Below are 20,069 nucleotides of genomic sequence, written 5' to 3' on the forward strand. Positions count from 1 at the left end.
AAATACGATGGTTAATAGGCTTCAGTGAATCTGAGATAAGAGTTTTCAAGTAGCTATACAGGTTTGAATAGAATTTGAAGTTTCATTTATTGCTCTAGCATAAGAAACTTTTGCTCTTTGTCAGATGTTAAAAGTTATTATTCCAGTATCTCTAATTATTTTACTAACCACTCTTCTTACCACACTGATGCTTCTTTACCTGCTTTCTTTCTGTTGAGAAATCACTCATAAGAATAGCTGGAACATTCGTTAGGAAGGAAGTAGCTTCACACTTGGTATCAGCAACCAGAGTGCATTGAATTGAAGCCTTGGCCCTCAGCTTTGTGGCTGTGATCTTGGGCAAATTGCTCAACCTCTCAGTATCTCAGTTCCCCTAGGTATTAAATGGGGATGATAATAATAACTGTTTGTTTTATTGGGTTATTGTGAGTTTTGAATAAGCTTATTAATGTTATGCATTTAAAGTAATGTCCGGTTGATAACTAAATGCTCAAAATTGAGCTGTTACTATTACTGTTACTAGCATAGATTGAACATCATAATCTGAAAATCCGAAATCCAAAATGTTCAAAAATCTAAAACTTTTGAGCACAGCATGATACTCAAAGGAAATGCTCATTGTAGCATTTTGGATCTCAGATTAGGGATGCTCAACTAGTATATAGTTTGCAAATATTTTAAAATCTGAAAAAATCCAAAATCTGAAGCATTTCTGGTTCTGAGCATTTCAGATAAGGAATACTCAACCTGTATTATCACTAGCCTTATCTTATGTGTCCAGTTCTAGTCCAGGTACAGTTGGAGATGGAAAGCAAGTGTACCATGTCTGTCAAGGACCTTCATTTTCAAATACAACTATTTTTTTACTCATCTGTCAGAAATTGCCAATACCATTTTGGACCTACAAAATCAGCAATTTCATATGGCTTAACCTAATAACTACAATCACAAAGCCCTCTTTTTACTGTTAATCTCTTTAGTGTGTGTATGTTTATGAAATCTCTGAAGTTTATATCTGCATACATTTTTACTCATTATGTAATTGGGGAGTATATATGTGTATAATCATATAAACATTATCAGTTGTTTATAATTAATGTGTATTTTGGGGAAAGGCAAATGATTAGCATTTGGAAAATTCTAGCTATAATATATAATTTTTAAAAATCGTAAAAACAAAAGTAATATATACAAAATGCAATTATTTGTTAACATAGAGATGTGTGAAATAAAACTGCTAGTAACAATCTCCCCCACTTCCCTGTTGTAACCACTGTTAGCACTGTGTATCTTTTCTGGCTTTTCCCTTCTCTTGATAACAGTATGCAAGGATACTTCAAAACATTCATGGAAAGATTCATATTATTTTTTAATTGTCTTTTTCCATGAATATTTTTAAATAACCTTGTACAGATATAGAGAATTTAAAAAAAAAATTTAAGTAGGCTTTAGGTTTATATTATTTTTGTAACATATTACTCAGAAATATATTGTGGGCATTCTTAGAGTTAAGACCCTGTATCTACCACATTATCTTTCTAGCTGCATTTAGTATTTCATGGTGTAGATATACTCTTATTTATTATATATTACCCTCTTTATGACACGTGTCCTGTATTTTTCTCTATTCTTCCATTTCTATTTGAAATAGTTTACCTTTTTCCATAAAGAAGTTTTAAAAATATGCTCTCAAATCTTTCTCTTCCTTTATGGATTCTGGAATTTCATTGCTGTATTAAAAGGTGTACTCTAATCCAAGGTTACATAAATTTTCTTGACAATTTACTTAAAATGCTTTTCTTAGTAAATATTTTATTAATTCAAATGTACACCATCTAAACTTAACTCACTAGTATTTTATTTAGGTTTTCTGGTTTCTATATTAATAAATGAATGTGGTGTACGTTTTTCCTTTTTGTGCTGCTGTGTTCATCAGTTTTGTTGTTATGGTTGTGTTAGCTTTAGTAAATGAGTTTGAGAGCTTTTCTGTTTTTTTAAAAAATACTCTACTGTAGTTAGCATAGGAATTTTCTGTTCCATAAGAGTAAATTAGAACTCACTTGTAAAACCATATGAGCCTAGCCCCTTTTTTAAGGGGTAGATCTTTTGTCAAATTTTTTGATTCCTTCCACAGTTATTGGCATGTTTAAGTATTTTATGTTTTCTTGATAATTCATTTTAATCATCATCAACATTCAGTATTAATTGACAAAATGTGTACACAGAACAGTACCTAACAAATGATGGCTACTTCTGCTTATTTTTCCTAAATTAGATACAGTATTTTAAAAAATTTTTATTCTTTTTAGTTTATTATAAATTGAAGGAAGAAGTTTTTTTAGTACCTTTTCTGTCCTGTCACATTACCAAAAAATAAAATAAAATCTTTGTCAGGTTTATATTACATTAGTTTTTTGGCTGTGAGAGAAAGCCTTTCAAATCTGTGCCTAAGTACTTCTAAGTATGGATTTCCTTATGTATTACGGTCAGACCAATTGTTCCATGCTGAACATGTTTGCTAATCATAAAACCATGTGATAAAACTATTAGCTTTGTTACTGACAGAAAGCAGAGTTGGAGAGTGAAAGTTAGGTCTGTGCAAGTGGACTTGCTAAGGTTTAATTTCTGAATTAGGAAGAGTAACTAATGCATGGGAACTCTTTCAACCACAGGTCCTTCCATGTGGGAGTCTTCCCCTGTAAACATGCAGTATGAAAGAATGACTAATAGGCAAGCAGATCTGGAAAAAGAAAGGAAAGAGGAAGAGACTGGGCTACACTTAACTTGGTCCTTCTCCTAAATTGACTTTATTTGTTAGAATTAGTTTCTACTATTAACAGAAAAACACCAAATAATAGTGGCTTAAACAGAAAAGAATCTGTTATATAAAAATGAAATTCAGGGAAAGTCAATACAAAGCTACTATGACGAGCGAAAATAAAAGCCAGAAGATTAAAAAAAAAGTATTTTCAAAGTACTGGTTGCTTGTATGTGTACGTACAGGGAGTAGGGATGGGAGGGTCATATTATTATTATAAATATGAGATTAGTATAGCTTTTGTCATTTACTTGGAAGGCATTGAAAATTTTTTATATAATTTGTCTATACCTATTAAAGTACCCCTTAGGGTTTTAATGAAGTAATAACACTTCTGTATTATGAAACTTTTTTTCTTACTAATTACTTTTTTGCTTCATAATTGTCCCCAGTCAACATGACTTTACCACCCTTTTTTACTTTAGAAATGCCTTTATTTAACTTTATTTACCCCTTTGCTTATTCAATAGATATTAAAATGTATTTAGTAAAATATAAAACTTGCTGAAAAGTACACAGTTCATAAGTGTACAATTCAGTGAATTATCACAAAGTGAAAGTATACCTACCTATGTAACCACCAACCAGGTCAAGAAGTAGAACATTAGCAGTATTCCAGAAACTACCTTTGATCTTCCTTCCTATGACAACACTCTACCCCTACACCAAAGTAGCCATTATCTGGACTTATAACAACATAAATTAGTGTTCCTGTTGGTTGTTTTTTGTCTTGCTGCTTTTACTCAACATGTTTGGAACTTCATTCATGTTACTGAATATAGTTGTGGTTTGTTTGATCTCGTTATGGTATTCCATTGTATGACTATACTATAATTTTTTCCATTCTGCTGTTGATGGACATATTCAACAGGTATTACCTGCTTATATGCAAGATACTGTCCTAAATCTAGTTGCTAGAATAATGATGGACTGAATTTCTGTCTTAAGCTTATTTTCTAGTAGAGAAGCAAACATTAGTTAGAATTGTAATCAGTATGGTGAAGCAGCAGTTTGATGTGGAAGGAGAACATATAACGAGAAAACAGCTGGTTTCTTCGAGGGCTTCTTAGAGAAAGTGACATTTAAACTAATTATACATATACCAAAATATAAAATGTACATGTTTTTCTCTCACTTCCTAATTCTCACTCCACAGTTGCCTCTATTGATTGTTTCTCAAAAGTCTTCCTGGGTAGTCAGATACCTAAGACTGACTTACATTCAAATATTCATCCATACGTTTATAATTTAAATAAGAATAGAAGTATACCCTTCCTATTGTTTACTTCTTGAGTTATTTTTTTCATATAAAATGATAGATGATTATTCATATCAGGATTTGTAGCTTTATTTCATTATTTGTTCTTTATTTTCTATTGAGTTTACCAATATTTATTTAAACATTCTCTTAGATCAAGGCATCACATGTTTCTTCTATGTTATGACAAACATGGAAAACGATAATATGTGTCCAGTAGTGATGTACCAAGGAACTTTTGGCTGATGATATCAATATCTCAGCACACCCATAACTTATTCATGCTCTAGATTGTGAAGCTCTGTCCCAGACTAGCTGTTACTGTTAAGGGCTCTATGGTCAGATGCCTAGGTTTAAATTCTAGCTTTATGACTTAATGCTTGTATGACCTTAGATAATTTAATAAATTATCTGAGCCAGTTTTTGTCATTTATAAATGGAGCTGTCTTGAGAATTAAATGAGATAATTCATTGGGGCTCATCAGACATTATCTGTCACATAAAGAACACTCAAAAACGGTTAGCTCTTTTAATTAAAATTATCATCACTATTGTTGCTGGGTATTTGGGTCATTTCCAATATTGCTGTGAACATTCCTGTACATATATTATCGAACACTTGTGTGAACATAGCAAAGTAGAATTGACAAGTCAAAGTTCATGCGAATTTTAAATTTGACAATATTGTCAAATTACCTTCAAACAGACTATGTTTTATGACTACTGCTTGTTGTCTGACAAAATGATATATAAATTGTAATCTCATTTTTTAGTGAATTTTTTGATCTTTGATGAATTTTGGCAGTTGGTTTTTATGTTGTCTATTCATCTTCTTTGTATGTTTTTCATGTTGAGGTTTTTTTAAGTTAAATGAGCATTTGATTTGCTAAGACAATTCATCTTTAATTTGCAAATTATATTTTGTGCTTTGTAATTTGTCTTTTAAAATTAGTTTTGGTGTCCTACTGCTTAGAATTATTTTAATCTTATAAAATAAGGCAGTATTTTCTTTACGGATTTGGGGCTATATGATCACTTCCAAAATTATGCAAATCTTTAATTCTACTTTCATGATTTTACTTTTTGTTTAGATTACTGGATCTGGGATTTTAGTTTTCTCTAAATAGAAAAATATCTAGCAGTTTAAACAAAATTTTGACTACTGCATCCTTTCACACTGGCTTGAAATACCATCTTCGTCATATACTAAATTACTATTTCTAAGTGGGTATGGTTGGGTCTCTGTATTTCACTAATCTACTTTTCTATTTTTGTACAATATACTAATTTACATTATGGACTATTTGTAATACATTTTGACATTTTGTAGGAAGAACATTACTAATTTTCTTCTTTTGTAATCAAAAATTTTGTGTCTCATTTTTCTTTTTTTGATGATTTCTAGAATCAGTTGCTACCCCCTCCCCAAACCCTTTCAGAATTTGATTATATTTGCATTATACTTATGCATTAATTTAAGATGAGGTGCAGAATGATATTCTTCATATTTGAGTCTTTCTAAAAAGGAATATGATATACCTTTTCACTTTCATCATCCTGTATTTTTCCTTATTAAGGTTTTATAATTTTTACTTTATCATGGTCTTATATGTTTTTATATAATTTATTCCTAGATATATAAAAACTTTTTGCCTTTATAAATTGGTTAATTTACCCCCACTTTTTCTACCAGGTTGTTAGAAGGGTAGGTAATGGGATAACTGAATAATTTGATATATTTATATTATATCTCGCTGCCTTACTGAACTCTATGTTTACTAATAGTCTATCAATTGATTCTCCTGATTATTGCAGTAAACTGTGTCCCAGTAATTATCTCATTGTTTCCATTATGCTTATTTATTATTTCTTTACTGATTTTATTGTGCTGATCAGAAACAGAAATTACATAACATATTCCAAATATTAAAATAATGGTAGTAGTCTCCTTTGTCTAGTTCCCAGTTTTAATGAGAATGCTATTAATGTTTTAGTATTAACTATAATATATAATATTGGTTTCTTATAGATCCCCTTTCTAGAGTTAAAAACATTTTCTCAAATTTGTAGTGAAAAATTTTTAAAGTGATTAGTATTAGAATTTAGAAATTTTATAATGCATCTCTTGAGATGCTGGACAGATGTCTTCTTAATTCCTAATCCTTACAATGTAAAGATCTTAATGTTTATCTTTTTTTATAATTGTAAATACTATTTGTTCCTATATATTATTTTTGTACACCTTGCAGTTTATCAAAAATGGATATGGGTGTTGGCATCTATGTACATAGAAAAATTTGACCTATAGTTTCTTTTTTATATTTGTCAATTTTTGATATTCAGATTATGCTACACTTGTGTAGTTACTAAGGAGGCTCTCCCTTTTGTTTCAGGCTCTGGGGCAGTTTAGGTATCATGGAAGTGATCTGTTCCTTGAAGGTCTGACATGGCAGCACAGCTCTAAAACAATGTGGGCCTGATTCCTTTATTGGGTACAGATCTAGGACAACCTTTTAAGTTCTTCTGTAGTTTTCGTGGGTCTCTTCAGTTTTTCTACCTCTTAAATCAATTTTGGTAATTTATATTTTCCTAGATAATTATCTGTTTAAGCAAGATATTGTAGTTGATTGACAAAGTTATATGTATTATTATTTAATACATTTTAAAACATTTTTCCCTGCATTTTTGTATTATCTCCTTATTTCTAGTGTTGAGTTTTCTCCCCACCCTTTTGGTCTTCCATCCAACTCTTTGGGGAAAAAAAAGCCTTTGACTATCAAAGTGTTACATTATTTTATTTCTCCTACTTTATTGTGGTTTATTTTCTCTCTTTTTCTAAATTTTTGAAATCAGTTTTTTTCTGTGTTATATAAGCTGTAATTTTCCTTTGACTGCCAGTCTTGTAGGTTTTGATATCTCCTATTTCCAATATTAATATAATTTTTATTCCTTTGGCCCCAAAATAATTTAGAACAGTATTTTTAAGTTCCTTGGCATTTAATTTGGGAGTTATCTTTGTTTTCAATTTCTATTTGTATTGCATTGTGGTCAAAGAATATGGCTTATGTGATTTTAATCCTCTGGAATTTGAAGTAGGTTTTCTTCATCTCTTGGTACACTGTCAATTTTTTAAAAATACTTTATGAGCATTTTAAAATATACATAAACTCTCTTAACTAACTTTATTTTAGAAATAAGAGCATTAAGACTCAGAGGTTTATGTGCAAATAAGATTTTATAATATAATTTAGAGAACAGGCTAGGTAGAAATCATTTGGATCTTTAGAACTGAAGAAGGTTTCAAAAAAGAGACTTAAAACTAGTCTTATTGAATGGGTCATTTTTAGATAGACGGGGAGCAAACAAGAAAGGATATCACATGTGTTGAGAACTTGAGAAATAAAGGCATGTGTGCATTTGTTGGGGAGACAAGTCTGACCTAGGTGGAAAGAGGGCCTTTCTAAAGAGTAATAGGAAATAAGACTGTGACTAGGTAACGCTGGGCCTGATCTTAAAGGTCTTGTGAAAAAGTTAAATGCAAAGCAGTTTCATCACCTAGTGACCAGTATTACATTTCATTTTGTAAATGTGTGGTGGTTTCATTGCAGTGTCTGTGATAAATAAAAAAGAAATGATAAATTTTTGTGATGATGAATATGCTAATTGCCGTGATTGATCACCACACATTATATACATGTATTGAAATATAACTCTGTATGCCATAAATGTGTACAATCAATATGTGTCAATTCAAAAATAATTATTATTATAGGCAGCCAAAAATATGGTCAAATATAATTCTAGAGCAGGATTCTCAGGAAGAAGTTGAGGCAAATTGAACATAATGTTAACTTTACTCATCATGGCAGACTATGTAGAGCTCTGCTAAATATACTAACATGAAACATCTGTTGAGAATTTGAATACATATGATTTCAGTATGTTTAAAAAGTCACAACATTTCTTAAGAAAGAAGTTCATAAAAGATAGTTGAAAAATGCATTTATGCTGGTAAAAGTGTATTTTTGTGTGTTTGAGAAATGACTCTTAGAAATTTTGAAGTGCCTTTCTGCTTCTACTGGTGTATACACTGGTAGATTGAAAAGTACTGTGACTTTGGCATTGACTTATGAAAATTAGGAGAATCTTCAATTGAGCAAAACAAGAAGTAAACATGTAATCTTAGAGTACAAGGAGCTATACATATCAGTTCTCTAACAGAAATCTGCTATTTATAAAAATTCACAGCTTCTATTTTGAAAGTAGGTAGAGGAATGAATGGATGACCATGTAGTATGTTAACTACTTATATGAAAATCTATAATATTATTTTAAGAGAATACAAATTTATTTTGTTTTGGTCATACTAATTTTGGACAAAAGCATGATATCTGAAATATCTGAATATTCTTTTTTTTAATTGATTATGCATATTCATGGTACAAAGAATATCTGAATATTCTAAAAGCCTTCTGATAGTCTATAATATTATTGACTAAGAGCCATAACAACAAAGAACAGTAACTGTTTATGTTTTTGATTCAGTATACTTTATATTCTCAAACTCTGTGAACTTTAGTTATTAAATGAACGTATGCCTTTTTTTCCTAATTGGGGAAAATAGGAAGATTTTATTGAGTTCTAAGCAACACTTATTTGTGCTAATTAGGCATGCAGTAAGCCTTGATAATCTTACATGTCAAAATACAGTTGATTTTTATGGCTGTTTTTAACTACCGCAGTAAGACTTTGGAATGACATGTATATCCTGAAAAAAAATTTTTGAATTTTCAAGGGAAAAGTATTTTAGAACATTTGTATTTGCTATAAAAATGATTCTCTTATTTATAATGTTGTGCTTATATAGAAAGGACTTACTAACCTTCCCTTTAATTAAGTATGATGATACGTAGCTACTATATTTTATTTACTATTTATTACTTTTTCTTTCTTCTATAAAATATGAGGTTACTTCAAAAAGTTTGTGGAAAAATAGAATTAAAAATTAATGCAAATCTTTCCAGGAACTTTTTGAAGTACCCTCGCACAACCACAGAAATGGTAGTATCTGGATGGGCAAGAATTATGTCAGAAAGATATGCACTGCTTTCAAAAATCCTTTTTAATAAGATGGATTTTTTTTTTGTAACATATCTTATATATAGCCCAAAATATTTTATAGTTAAAAGTTGTAGAATTTAGATGTAAGTCTAATATATAAATGAATATTTTTAAAGTGTTATCTTTAATCATATGGGCTTCTTGTATACAGCAGTATGTGATGTGTATAGGTCTACACATGTTTCTGTATGGTCAGATATTCTCCAGATTTTGCTCATGTATGGACACATGTATTAGTATTTATCATGTCTCATTATAATTAAATGTAAATTCTGAGGTGTTTCTGTGTATAAAGTAAGCTCAAGCATTAAGTTAATAACAGTGATAATAGTGTATAATCATTATTAAATTAATAAAATTTAAATATTGTTGCAGCAACAAGGAATTCATTCCATGACATCTACAACCTCAGGGCTTGCTGTTTCATCCCTTATTTGTAGGCTGTTCAGCCAAAAGTCAATTGTAGTAACATTATTATGCATTTAAGAGACAGATGTTTTCTTACAGATACAGGTATTCTAGGGAGCTGTATTAGTATATTAACCCTAAAATTTGGGTATTCAAGCTGATGCTAGAAAGGGAAAATGTGATAGGAGAACTTAGCATCACCGTCTTCTGATGCCCCTGATAGACTTTGACCAGGTGTTGATAAATTTTACAAAATTACTCACATCATGGATGTATTATTTTACCACTTCTGTGTCTGGAAACAAAAAAGAACATTTATATAGTGAAGTAATAAAGAAGGGCCTTTGTGGTTAGTTACTCAGAAAATTCTTTGAAACTATGGAAAGTGGAGCAGTATTTTTAAATGTACTGCCTTGTTTGTGATACTTTGTAAAAAAAAAAAAAATTTGAATGCAAGAATTAAAGTTGTAATATTGAAGGATTTTGATTATTGTAGTTAACCAAAATTGTCATTTTCATTGCATTTTCTAGGCAATTAAGTTGGAGTATTCAAGGCTGGTTAAGTTGGCCCAGGAAGATACCCCTCCAGAAACAGATTATCGTTTACATCATGTAGTAGTCTACTTTATCCAAAACCAGGCACCAAAGAAAATCATTGAGAAAACATTGCTAGAACAATTTGGAGATAGAAATTTGAGTTTCGATGAGAGGTAATTTGAAAATGTAAAATATCAAACCCATATGCTGAAATTGTCATTGGTTTTTGCAGATCCCTGTTGTAATTGTACTTACATTTTAATTCTGAAATAAATGATTATCCTTTTATGAATGTCTCAAAAATACTGAGTTTAGAAAGTGTGTAGCAGAGGAGAATGTGAGGGGAAACACATCTAGGATCAATTTCTGCCTCCCCATGTGTCTGTTGTGAAATTTAGGATTAAGGAAAATGAAACAAGTAAATGGTTTTGAACAATATCTGGTAGTTAGTTAAGGGCTCAATGAATGTCAGCGATTACTGTTTGTATTAGTAGCAGCATTATTTTATTACATATGACTGCAAATATCTCAGAAATATGACTGATTATGACTCTCATTTTCTGAGCTGTCAATGCACTATGTTCCAGCAAATATATGCTGTTGAATTTGGGGGAGATATTAATGGAGAAATCCCATTGACTTTCAGTCCTTTGCAGTTATCTGTCCTGGGGACTGCAAGTAGTCAATCTGTTTTGATATCCTGATTTCTGTTGTGCTTGAAAGACAGGGTTAGGTGCATGCAATCGACTAAATATATTTTGAGGTGATTTCTTTAGCAGTGATTCTGATCATGAAATTGGAATGTTTCCATTTTTACCTGAAATGAAATGATAGGCACATTTTGGATTCCTTCTTTTCACTATTTAATAATAATGCCATTTGGGGGAAAAAGAAGATGTAATGTTTCTTGGGCTTGATTAATAGGATCACATTATCAAAACTCTTTTTTTTTTTTTCCCCTATGCCAGCTATATTAATAGAATATAATTTAAAAGTCATACATAAATATAACATGGTAAATTTGAATTAAATTATTGATGCTATTATCTTTGTAACTATCCAGCTTGGTCCAAAAAACACATTTTTTGCTTAAGGTTATTTGGGAATTGTTTCCTCAAAAGGGTGTTGCTCAGTAACAATGGATGTGTTTAGTAGTTTAGTTTTGTGTAACACACATTTTTCATTTTTTGTGGATTTTGCTTTTGATTTAGAAATATATTTCTTTTATTTGTAGGTGCCACAACATAATGAAAGTCGCTCAAGCCAAACTGGAAATGATAAAACCTGAAGAAATAAACTTGGAAGAATATGAGGTAATATGCTTTTAGAGAGGTTGAACTCTAGATTGAGAGATTCTGTAGTTCACTGATACTCTCATTTCAGCATAGCTAAGTTTGGATTTGTTATAAGTAAAAATTAAATTTCTAAGTTGGTGTCCAATTTATTAATACTTTTGTAAATGATTTTAGGATTAATTTGATATAATGACATGTAGAACAAAAAACTTAGAACCAAAAAAGGAAGTTTTTGGTTTTTATTTGTATATACAGTCCTCTTTTATATTCTAATACTAGTTTTCAGTTCTTTTTAATGAATTTTTCTAGCTTAAAAACAGTGTAACACATTACATTGTTAATTTTGAAACTGCTTTTACATGATAATAACTAATATTTATCAAGAGCCTACTGTATGCCAAGCATTCTTCTAAGCACTTTACATGTATTAACTGATTTAATCCAGACAGAAACACTATGAAGTAGGTTGTATTCTTATTCCTGTTTTACACATGAAAAAAATGAGGCATAGACAGGTGAAATAACCTGCCTGAAGTTTTCACAGGTAGAAGTTTACAACTTGGCTAACAGAACTGCATTCTTAACTTCTATACTACACTGATGGTATGCTGTATTTTTTCTTTCAGTTTGCTTCATCAGATATTTTTGGGAGAAGTTATTTTTGGGAGAAGTTATTTTTGGGAGAAGTGAGAGATTTGTTTTAGTCATTGTATGCTACATATATTTGTCATTATAAGACAGTTTTTTGTGTGTGAGAGAGCATACACACAGACACTTATACGTGTCCTTGCAGGATTTTTTGTACACAAAATTCTGCATTATCTTTGGCTTTAAAATTAATATTCTTTATTTTACTTTACCAATTCAAGTACCTAGAATGTTTCAACCTTTTAAATTTAGCTTTATGCATTGTCTTTTTAAAATTTATAAATCTAGTAAATTTTACATCACTTTCCTGGATGCCTTTGATTGATGTTTGATCTCATTTACAAACTTATATTAGATTCCATTAAACAATTAGTGTAATTCACCACATTAACAGAGAAGAAGAAAGATACAGAAAAACATTAATTTTTGATGAAAACTCCTGTCCATCCTGGAAGATAAGGTAACTCCCTTAATCCACTAGAGTGTCTCTAAAAACAGAAGTACAAAATTACAGCAAATATATGAACTTGTGAACATTGAAATCTTTACTTTTGGGATCAGGAAAAAGACAGTAAGGTAAAAAAAATAAGCAAAAAGTGAAAGATTAGAAAATAAGTCATTATTTGCAGATTTTCTACTTAGTAATTCAAACAAAATCTACAGATGAATTTATTAGAACTAATAAGAGAACTTTGCAACATACAAATCTGTGTCAAATATCAATTTTATTCCCTTACACTAGTGACAAATAATTAGAAAATAAAATTTATAAAAATGACACCATTTACATGTCATCTGAAACCATGTAGTACCTAGAAATAAGTTTAGCAAAAAATATGTATGACTTCTGTTGAGAAAATTATAAAACTTATTGGGAGACATTCATGAAGACCATATAAATGTTAATACATATGATATATGGAACACTTCATGTTGTAAAGATGTCAGTTTTCCCCAAATTGTTTAGAGTCAATGCAGTTCCTGTGAAAATTCTAGCAAGATGTTTTATGGAGCTTAATATGCTGATTGAAAAATTTTATGTAAATACAATGATCCCAGTCTACCAGAGACATTCTTGAATAAGAAGGTGGAAAGCTTATACTACTAGAAAGCAAGACATACTGTCTTTTTTTTTTTGGCTGGTAAGGAGACCGCAACCCTCAGCTTGGTGTTGTCTGCACCATGCTCAGCCAGTGAGCACACTGGCCATCTGTATAGAGCATCCGAACCCACTGCCTCGGCACTAACAGCACCATACTCACCCGGGTGAGCCACGGGGCTGGCCCAAGACATGCTGTCTTAACCATTATAGTTTTATAATGATACTTGCATAAGAATAGGTAAATTAGAACAATAAAACAGAAGAGAAAATCTAGGAACGTATCCATCCTTCTCTGGCATATCTCATATGTCCATATAAGGTAAAATCAGTGAACAATGGAAAGACTTCTCAATAAGTGGTTCTGAGAAATAAAGGAAATTGGATCCCTTCTTCACTTCATATTCAAAAATCCATTTCAATTGTCAAAGGCTTCTATGTAAAACAGTTCAGAAGTCAACATAGGCAGAAGCTCAAAGGCATTTATTTTACCCATAAAGGAAACAATTGACCAGAGCTTTTTGACCAGGATATGCAATCTGGAGCTGTAGATATGCAGAGTATATTTCCTCGTGACCATGAGGAGCAAGTGGAGTCATCTTTTAGCTAATAATGATTTCAAGTCTGTGCCTTTCAGGTTGAATTATCTTTCTACCCTTGTCCCCAAGATTCATGTGCATGGGACTTGATTTTTAATTGTGATTTGATTCTGCAGCACCTCTGTCAGGTTGCTTCAACAGATTGGATTCAGCATATTTTTATTCTGAAACCTTTTCATATTCTTTCTAAGTGTAGAGCCATTAAATCATACAGTATTTAAATGACATGTTTTTGGATTCTTCACATCCCTCATATCTTTCTCGTGCTCTCTAAGTTCAAGGGTCAGCAAACCTTTGCTAACAGATCAGATCCAGCTCATGACCTGTTTTTGTAAATAAAGTTTTCTTGGAACACAGCTGTTTGTTCACACATGTCTGTGGTTGCCTTCACACTGCAGTCACAGAGTTCAGTAACTGCAAAAAAGACTTCATGGCCTGCAAAGCCTAAAACGTTTACTGTCTAGCCCTTTACAGAAAAAATTTGCCTATTCACAATTTCTACAACAATTCTAATGACAACATGGAGTTGCAGTTTGAATACCTTCCCCAGAAGTCAGTTTTAAACTTGCAGGACTAATTTTACCTTTATTTGTTATTAATATCTACTAATAGTTTGAAAATTATGCCTTGAAAAATTAAAATATAAAAATTAAAAGTTTGTATTCAGTGAGAATATAGTTGGCCAGTAACTTAGCTACATATTTCTGATTGTTATTGGCTCCTAATGTTGTGCATATAAAAGCTTTAACACTTTCATTATCAGTATTCTCTTTTAAATTAATTATATGTTATATTTTAGTTGTTTTTCTTGAATCAATTTTTATTAGATAAGTTAACAAAGTTCTAATTTTGTTTTCTTTGAGAGTTATAAGGTATCAGCTCAGAAGCATTCAGTCCTATGATATGCCCTATAATTTTGGGGGGTGGGGAAGGGAAGGGAGTGGTAGTTAAATGTGAACCACAGCTATCCTTTTACCATATCTCAGGTAAATAGACTACTCAGCTACCACATTTAAAATCAAATTTACCACAAATTTGGCAAAATTAAAAGGTTAAATTAATGTATTATAATATAACATCTTTCTTTTAGTTTCTTAAAGTTCTTTATCAAGTAGCAGTGTTTAAGCTTTGAGTCGCACAAAAGTAGTAACTTTACTTCCTACCTTCAGTGTGATGTACATACTGTAATAATATTTTAATAACACGATTTTATACTGAAGAAATTTTGAATGAAAGAGAGCCTTACTAATTATCCTGTCTTAGTATTTCTGTTATCTTCTGGTGAGATCTTTATTGTTTAATTCCTCATCTCTGCCTAATAATTTTTATATTTATTATGTTAATAAATTGTCTTTTTTGTTAGAAAGTAAAGTCTTGATTGAGATCTAGTTTATCTTAATTTCAAACTCATTGTTTCTATTTATTTATATAGTTATCAGAACAATGTGTTACTTTATGACCAGTTTCATTGTAATTTTAAAATCTTATTTTAATATTTTCTTCCATGGCAGGAGTGGCATCAGGATTATAAAAAATTCAGGGAAACAACTATGTATCTCATAATTGGGCTAGAAAATTTCCAAAGAGAAAGGTAAGGCAAAGTGGACATATATGAAAAGGAGAACTTAATTTTTGTACTTAACTCCATTCAGATATGACCTCATCTATAGAAAAGATTTTATTCATAATATACATTTTTAATAAACTTTTTATTTTAGAGCAGTGAAGTTAGTACAAAGAATCCTTATATACCCCACATGAACTATATTTTTTATTTTTATTATTTTTATTTTATATCATTTTTATTTTATTTTTATTAAATTAAATTTATAAGGTTGGCTTTAGTATCTTTGTTTTTATTATCTCTCAAACACTACAGTTGAACCTTAGGATGGAATAGGATTGGATTGAAACCTAGAAGGTTTGCTGGGGACCAAAGAAGCTGGTAGCTGAGCACATGGAACTCTTTATTCTGTAACCTTCAGTCAGCAGCCTTTTTCATATTCTTTCTGAGTCTGATCTTGGCTTCACATCAGAGATGGCGTTTTCAATCTGTCTCTCTGTATGAATGTTGAGATACCATAAAAAGTATAGCTATAGATTGATTTTCATTTAAATTAAAGATGTTCTTAAAGGAATTTTTACTTATTTAACTATGAAATTATTATAATTATTAAGAAGTTGAATTTTGATTTACTTACCATTTCAGATTATTTACTAGTTTGCATTTACTTATTTCTCTACACATTTCTTTTTTTTTTTTTTTTTTTTTTGTGACCGGTAAGGGGATCACAACCCTTGGCATGGTGTCACCCGTACCGCGCTCAGCCAGTGAGCGCACCGGCCATCCCTATATAGGATCCAAACCCTCGGCAGGAGCGCGGCTGCACTCCCAGTTCCGCAGTCTCCCGAGTGCGCCACGGGGTCGGCCCTCCACACGTTTCTTAATTCATATCCTTTAACATTAATTTACTTGACTAGTGATTTTTTTTTTTCAGGAAAATGCTCTATTTTCAATACAGTGTCATATTGCAGCCAAGTAATAGGGATTTTAAGTTTTTTCTTTCTTTTTTTTTTTTTCTTTTATACTCATAAGAAGTGTAAAAAGCCCCTGCTGAGGTAATTTTTTTTTTTTTTAAATGACAGAATAGTCATTTACTTCTAGAGCTATACTGCCCAACAATGTGGCCACCAACCATGTGTGACAATTTGAATTTAAATTAACTAAAATTATTAAAGCTAAAAATTTAGTTTCTCAGTCACAGTAGCCACATTTTGAATGTTCAGTCGCCACATGTGATAGTGGCCACTGTATTATTGGCCAGCACAGATATAAAACATTTCCGTCACTGTGGAAAGTTCTAGAGCACAGTGCAACCAAAGTTATCACATAAAGGGAAGAAGTAATGTTTTACCTAATATTGTATCTAAATGCTTAAATACAAATTACTGAAGTCCCAGTCATTGTGTTATTATTAAGATAATTCAATTTCATCATTGAAGTAGAAAATTATTTTGATCAGTAGCTCCATTTTATGAGTTATTATTTCTTTCAAGTTTTTTTTTTTTAAATAAGAATATTCAAATTCATTTTTAGGATTTTTGAGATTTGTGCTGATGTGAGAAAAGTATTAGTATGATCTTACAGTTGAATAGAGCGTCTTCTATCAAAAAGGCATTTCAGTTTTGCAGGTAAAGAAACTAGGCTCCACAGAGATGCAGTAAATATCAAGATCATACAACTAACTAGGGAGAGAAAAATTTAAAAAGAGACTTCTGTATTATTTTATAATTTAAAGAAATCAGATAAGTACAAAAGTATCCAGTTCTCTCACTCACTAAGAATTTTAAAATGAAACTGTCACTTTTATAGCTACCTAGTTGTTCCTAGTTAATATTTGTTAATGGACTTTAGAATATAACTTGGAAGTATGTTTAAATTTTATAATTTGCTTATCAGTTCTGAAATATATACTTGTTCAGTCCGTATGCTACTATATTAAATGTTTATTAAATTGGAAGGATAGACTAGCAATGGTAATAAATAATATTTATGGAATATCTTTAAAAGAAATGTTAGTTTTATCACTTTAAATATAGTAGTTACCATACCTAGCTATGTGTAAAATATTGCCAAAAGGTTCTGTCAAACTTGTTTTTTTTTTTTTTTTTCTTAATTTTATTTTGTCGATATACAATGTGGTTGATTATTGCGGCCCATTACTGAAACCTCCCTCCCTCCTCCCTCTCCCCACTCCCACCCAACAATGTCCTTTCTGTTTGCTTGTCGTATCAACTTCAAGGAATTATAGTTTTTATGTCTTCTTCTCTACCACCCCCCCGATTTTGTGTGTGTGTGTGTGTGTGTGTGTGTGTGTGTGTGTGTGTGAATTTATTTATTTTTATTTATTTTTTTTTAAAGTTTTCTGTTCTAATGCTTTGAAAATGGTTTCCTTTTCTTGTTATTAGAATTTTTTTTTTTTTTAATTTTTTTTTTTAAATTTTATTTTGTCGATATACATTGTAGCTGATTATTGCTCCCCATCACCAAAACCTCCCTCCCTTCTCCCTCCCCCCTCCCCCCCAACAATGTCCTTTCTGTTTGCTTGTTGTATCAACTTCAAATAATTGTGGTTGTTATATCTTCTTCCCCCCCCCCCGGTTTGTGTGTGTGTGTGTGTATGTGTGTGTGTGAATTTATATATTAATTTTTAGCTCCCTCCAATAAGTGAGAACATGTGGTATTTCTCTTTCTGTGCCTGACTTGTTTCACTTAATATAATTCTCTCAAGGTCCATCCATGTTGTTGCAAATGGCAGTATTTCATTCGTTTTTATAGCTGAGTAGTATTCCATTGTGTAGATGTACCACATTTTCCGTATCCACTCATCTGATGATGGGCATTTGGGCTGGTTCCAACTCTTGGCTATTGTAAAGAGTGCTGCGATGAACATTGGGGAACAGGTATACCTTCGACTTGATGATTTCCATTCCTCTGGGTATATTCCCAACAGTGGGATGGCTGGGTCGTATGGTAGATCTATTTGCAATTGTTTAAGGAACCTTCATACCATTTTCCATAGAGGCTGCACCATTTTGCAGTCCCACCAACAATGTATGAGAGTTCCTTTTTCTCCGCAGCCTCGCCAGCATTTATCGTTAATAGTCTTTTGGATTTTAGCCATCCTAACTGGGGTTAGATGGTATCTCAATGTGGTTTTGATTTGCATTTCCCGGATGCTGAGTGATGTTGAGCATTTTTTCATATGTCTGTTGGCCATTTGTATATCTTCCTTAGAGAAATGCCTACTTAGCTCTTTTGCCCATTTTTTAATTGGGTTGCTTGTTTTCTTCTTGTAAAGTTGTTTGAGTTCCTTATATATTCTGGATATTAGTCCTTTGTCAGATGTATATTTTGCAAATATTTTCTCCCACTCTGTTGGTTGTCTTTTAACTCTTTTAATTGTTTCTTTTGCTGTGCAGAAGCTTTTTAGTTTGATATAATCCCATTTGTTTATTTTTCCTTTGGTTGCCCGTGCTTTTGGGGTCGTATTCATGAAGTCTGTGCCCAGTCCTATTTCCTGAAGTGTTTCTCCTATGTTTTCTTTAAGAAGTTTTAATGTTTCAGGGTGTATATTTAAATCCTTAATCCATTTTGAGTTAATTTTAGTATACGGTGAGAGGTATGGATCTAGTTTCATTCTCCTGCATATGGATATCCAGTTATCCCAGCACCACTTGCTGAAGAGGCAGTCCCTTCCCCAGTGAATAGGCTTGGTGCCTTTGTCAAAGATCAGATGGAAGTAAGTGTGTGGGTTGATTTCTGGATTCTCTATTCTATTCCATTGGTCAGTGTGTCTGTTTTTATGCCAGTACCATACTGTTTTGGTTATTATAGCTTTGTAGTATAGCTTAAAGTCAGGTAGTGTTATGCCTCCAGCTTTATTTTTTTTGCTGAGCATTGCTTTGGCTATGCGTGGTCTTTTATTGTTCCATATAAATGTCTGAATAGTTTTTTCCATTTCTGAGAAAAATGTCTTTGGAATTTTGATGGGGATTGCATTGAATTTGTATATCACTTTGGGTAGTATGGACATTTTCACTATGTTGATTCTTCCAATCCAAGAGCATGGAATATCTTTCCATCTTCTTGTATCCTCTCTAATTTCTCTCAGCAGTGGTTTGTAGTTCTCATTATAGAGATTTTTCACCTCCTTGGTTAACTCAATTCCTAAGTATTTTATTTTTTTGGTGGCTATTGTAAATGGGCAAGCTTTCTTGATTTCTCCTTCTGCATGTTCACTATTGGAGAAAAGAAATGCTACTGATTTTTGTGTGTTGATTTTGTATCCTGCTACTGTGCTGAAATCATTTATCAATTCCAACAGTTTTTTTGTAGAGGTTTTAGGCTGTTCGATATATAGGATCATGTCATCTGCAAACAGGGACAGTTTGACTTCATCTTTTCCAATCTGGATGCCCTTTATTTCCTTCTCTTCTCTGATTGCTCTGGCTAGTACTTCCAACACTATGTTGAATAGGAGTGGTGAGAGTGGGCATCCTTGTCTAGTGCCTGTTCTTAAAGGAAAAGCTTTCAGCTTTTCCCCATTCAGGATGATATTGGCAGTGGGTTTGTCATATATGGCTTTAATTATGTTGAGATACTTTCCCTCTATACCTAACTTATAGAGGGTCTTTGTCATGAATGAGTGCTGAACTTTATCAAATGCTTTTTCAGCATCTATAGAGATGATCATATGGTCCTTGTGTTTGAGTTTATTTATTT

The 20,069-nt window shown here is 31.7% G+C and overlaps 1 protein-coding gene across 3 annotated transcripts in view; it reads left to right on the forward strand.

Annotated features, from left to right (window-relative positions):
* USP25 (ubiquitin specific peptidase 25) overlaps positions 1 to 20,069 on the forward strand; it is a 150,406-nt gene that overhangs the window by 122,451 nt on the left and 7,886 nt on the right. For all 3 annotated transcript variants that reach the window (XM_063088801.1, XM_063088816.1, XM_063088811.1), the window contains 3 exons: positions 10,137 to 10,315; positions 11,377 to 11,455; positions 15,295 to 15,374. In XM_063088801.1, coding sequence (XP_062944871.1) covers positions 10,137 to 10,315; positions 11,377 to 11,455; positions 15,295 to 15,374 — 338 coding nt within the window. The remainder of the gene's footprint in view (positions 1 to 10,136; positions 10,316 to 11,376; positions 11,456 to 15,294; positions 15,375 to 20,069) is intronic.

The sequence above is a fragment of the Cynocephalus volans genome, chromosome 1, assembly GCF_027409185.1.
Source record: "Cynocephalus volans isolate mCynVol1 chromosome 1, mCynVol1.pri, whole genome shotgun sequence".
NCBI lineage: Eukaryota > Metazoa > Chordata > Mammalia > Dermoptera > Cynocephalidae > Cynocephalus > Cynocephalus volans.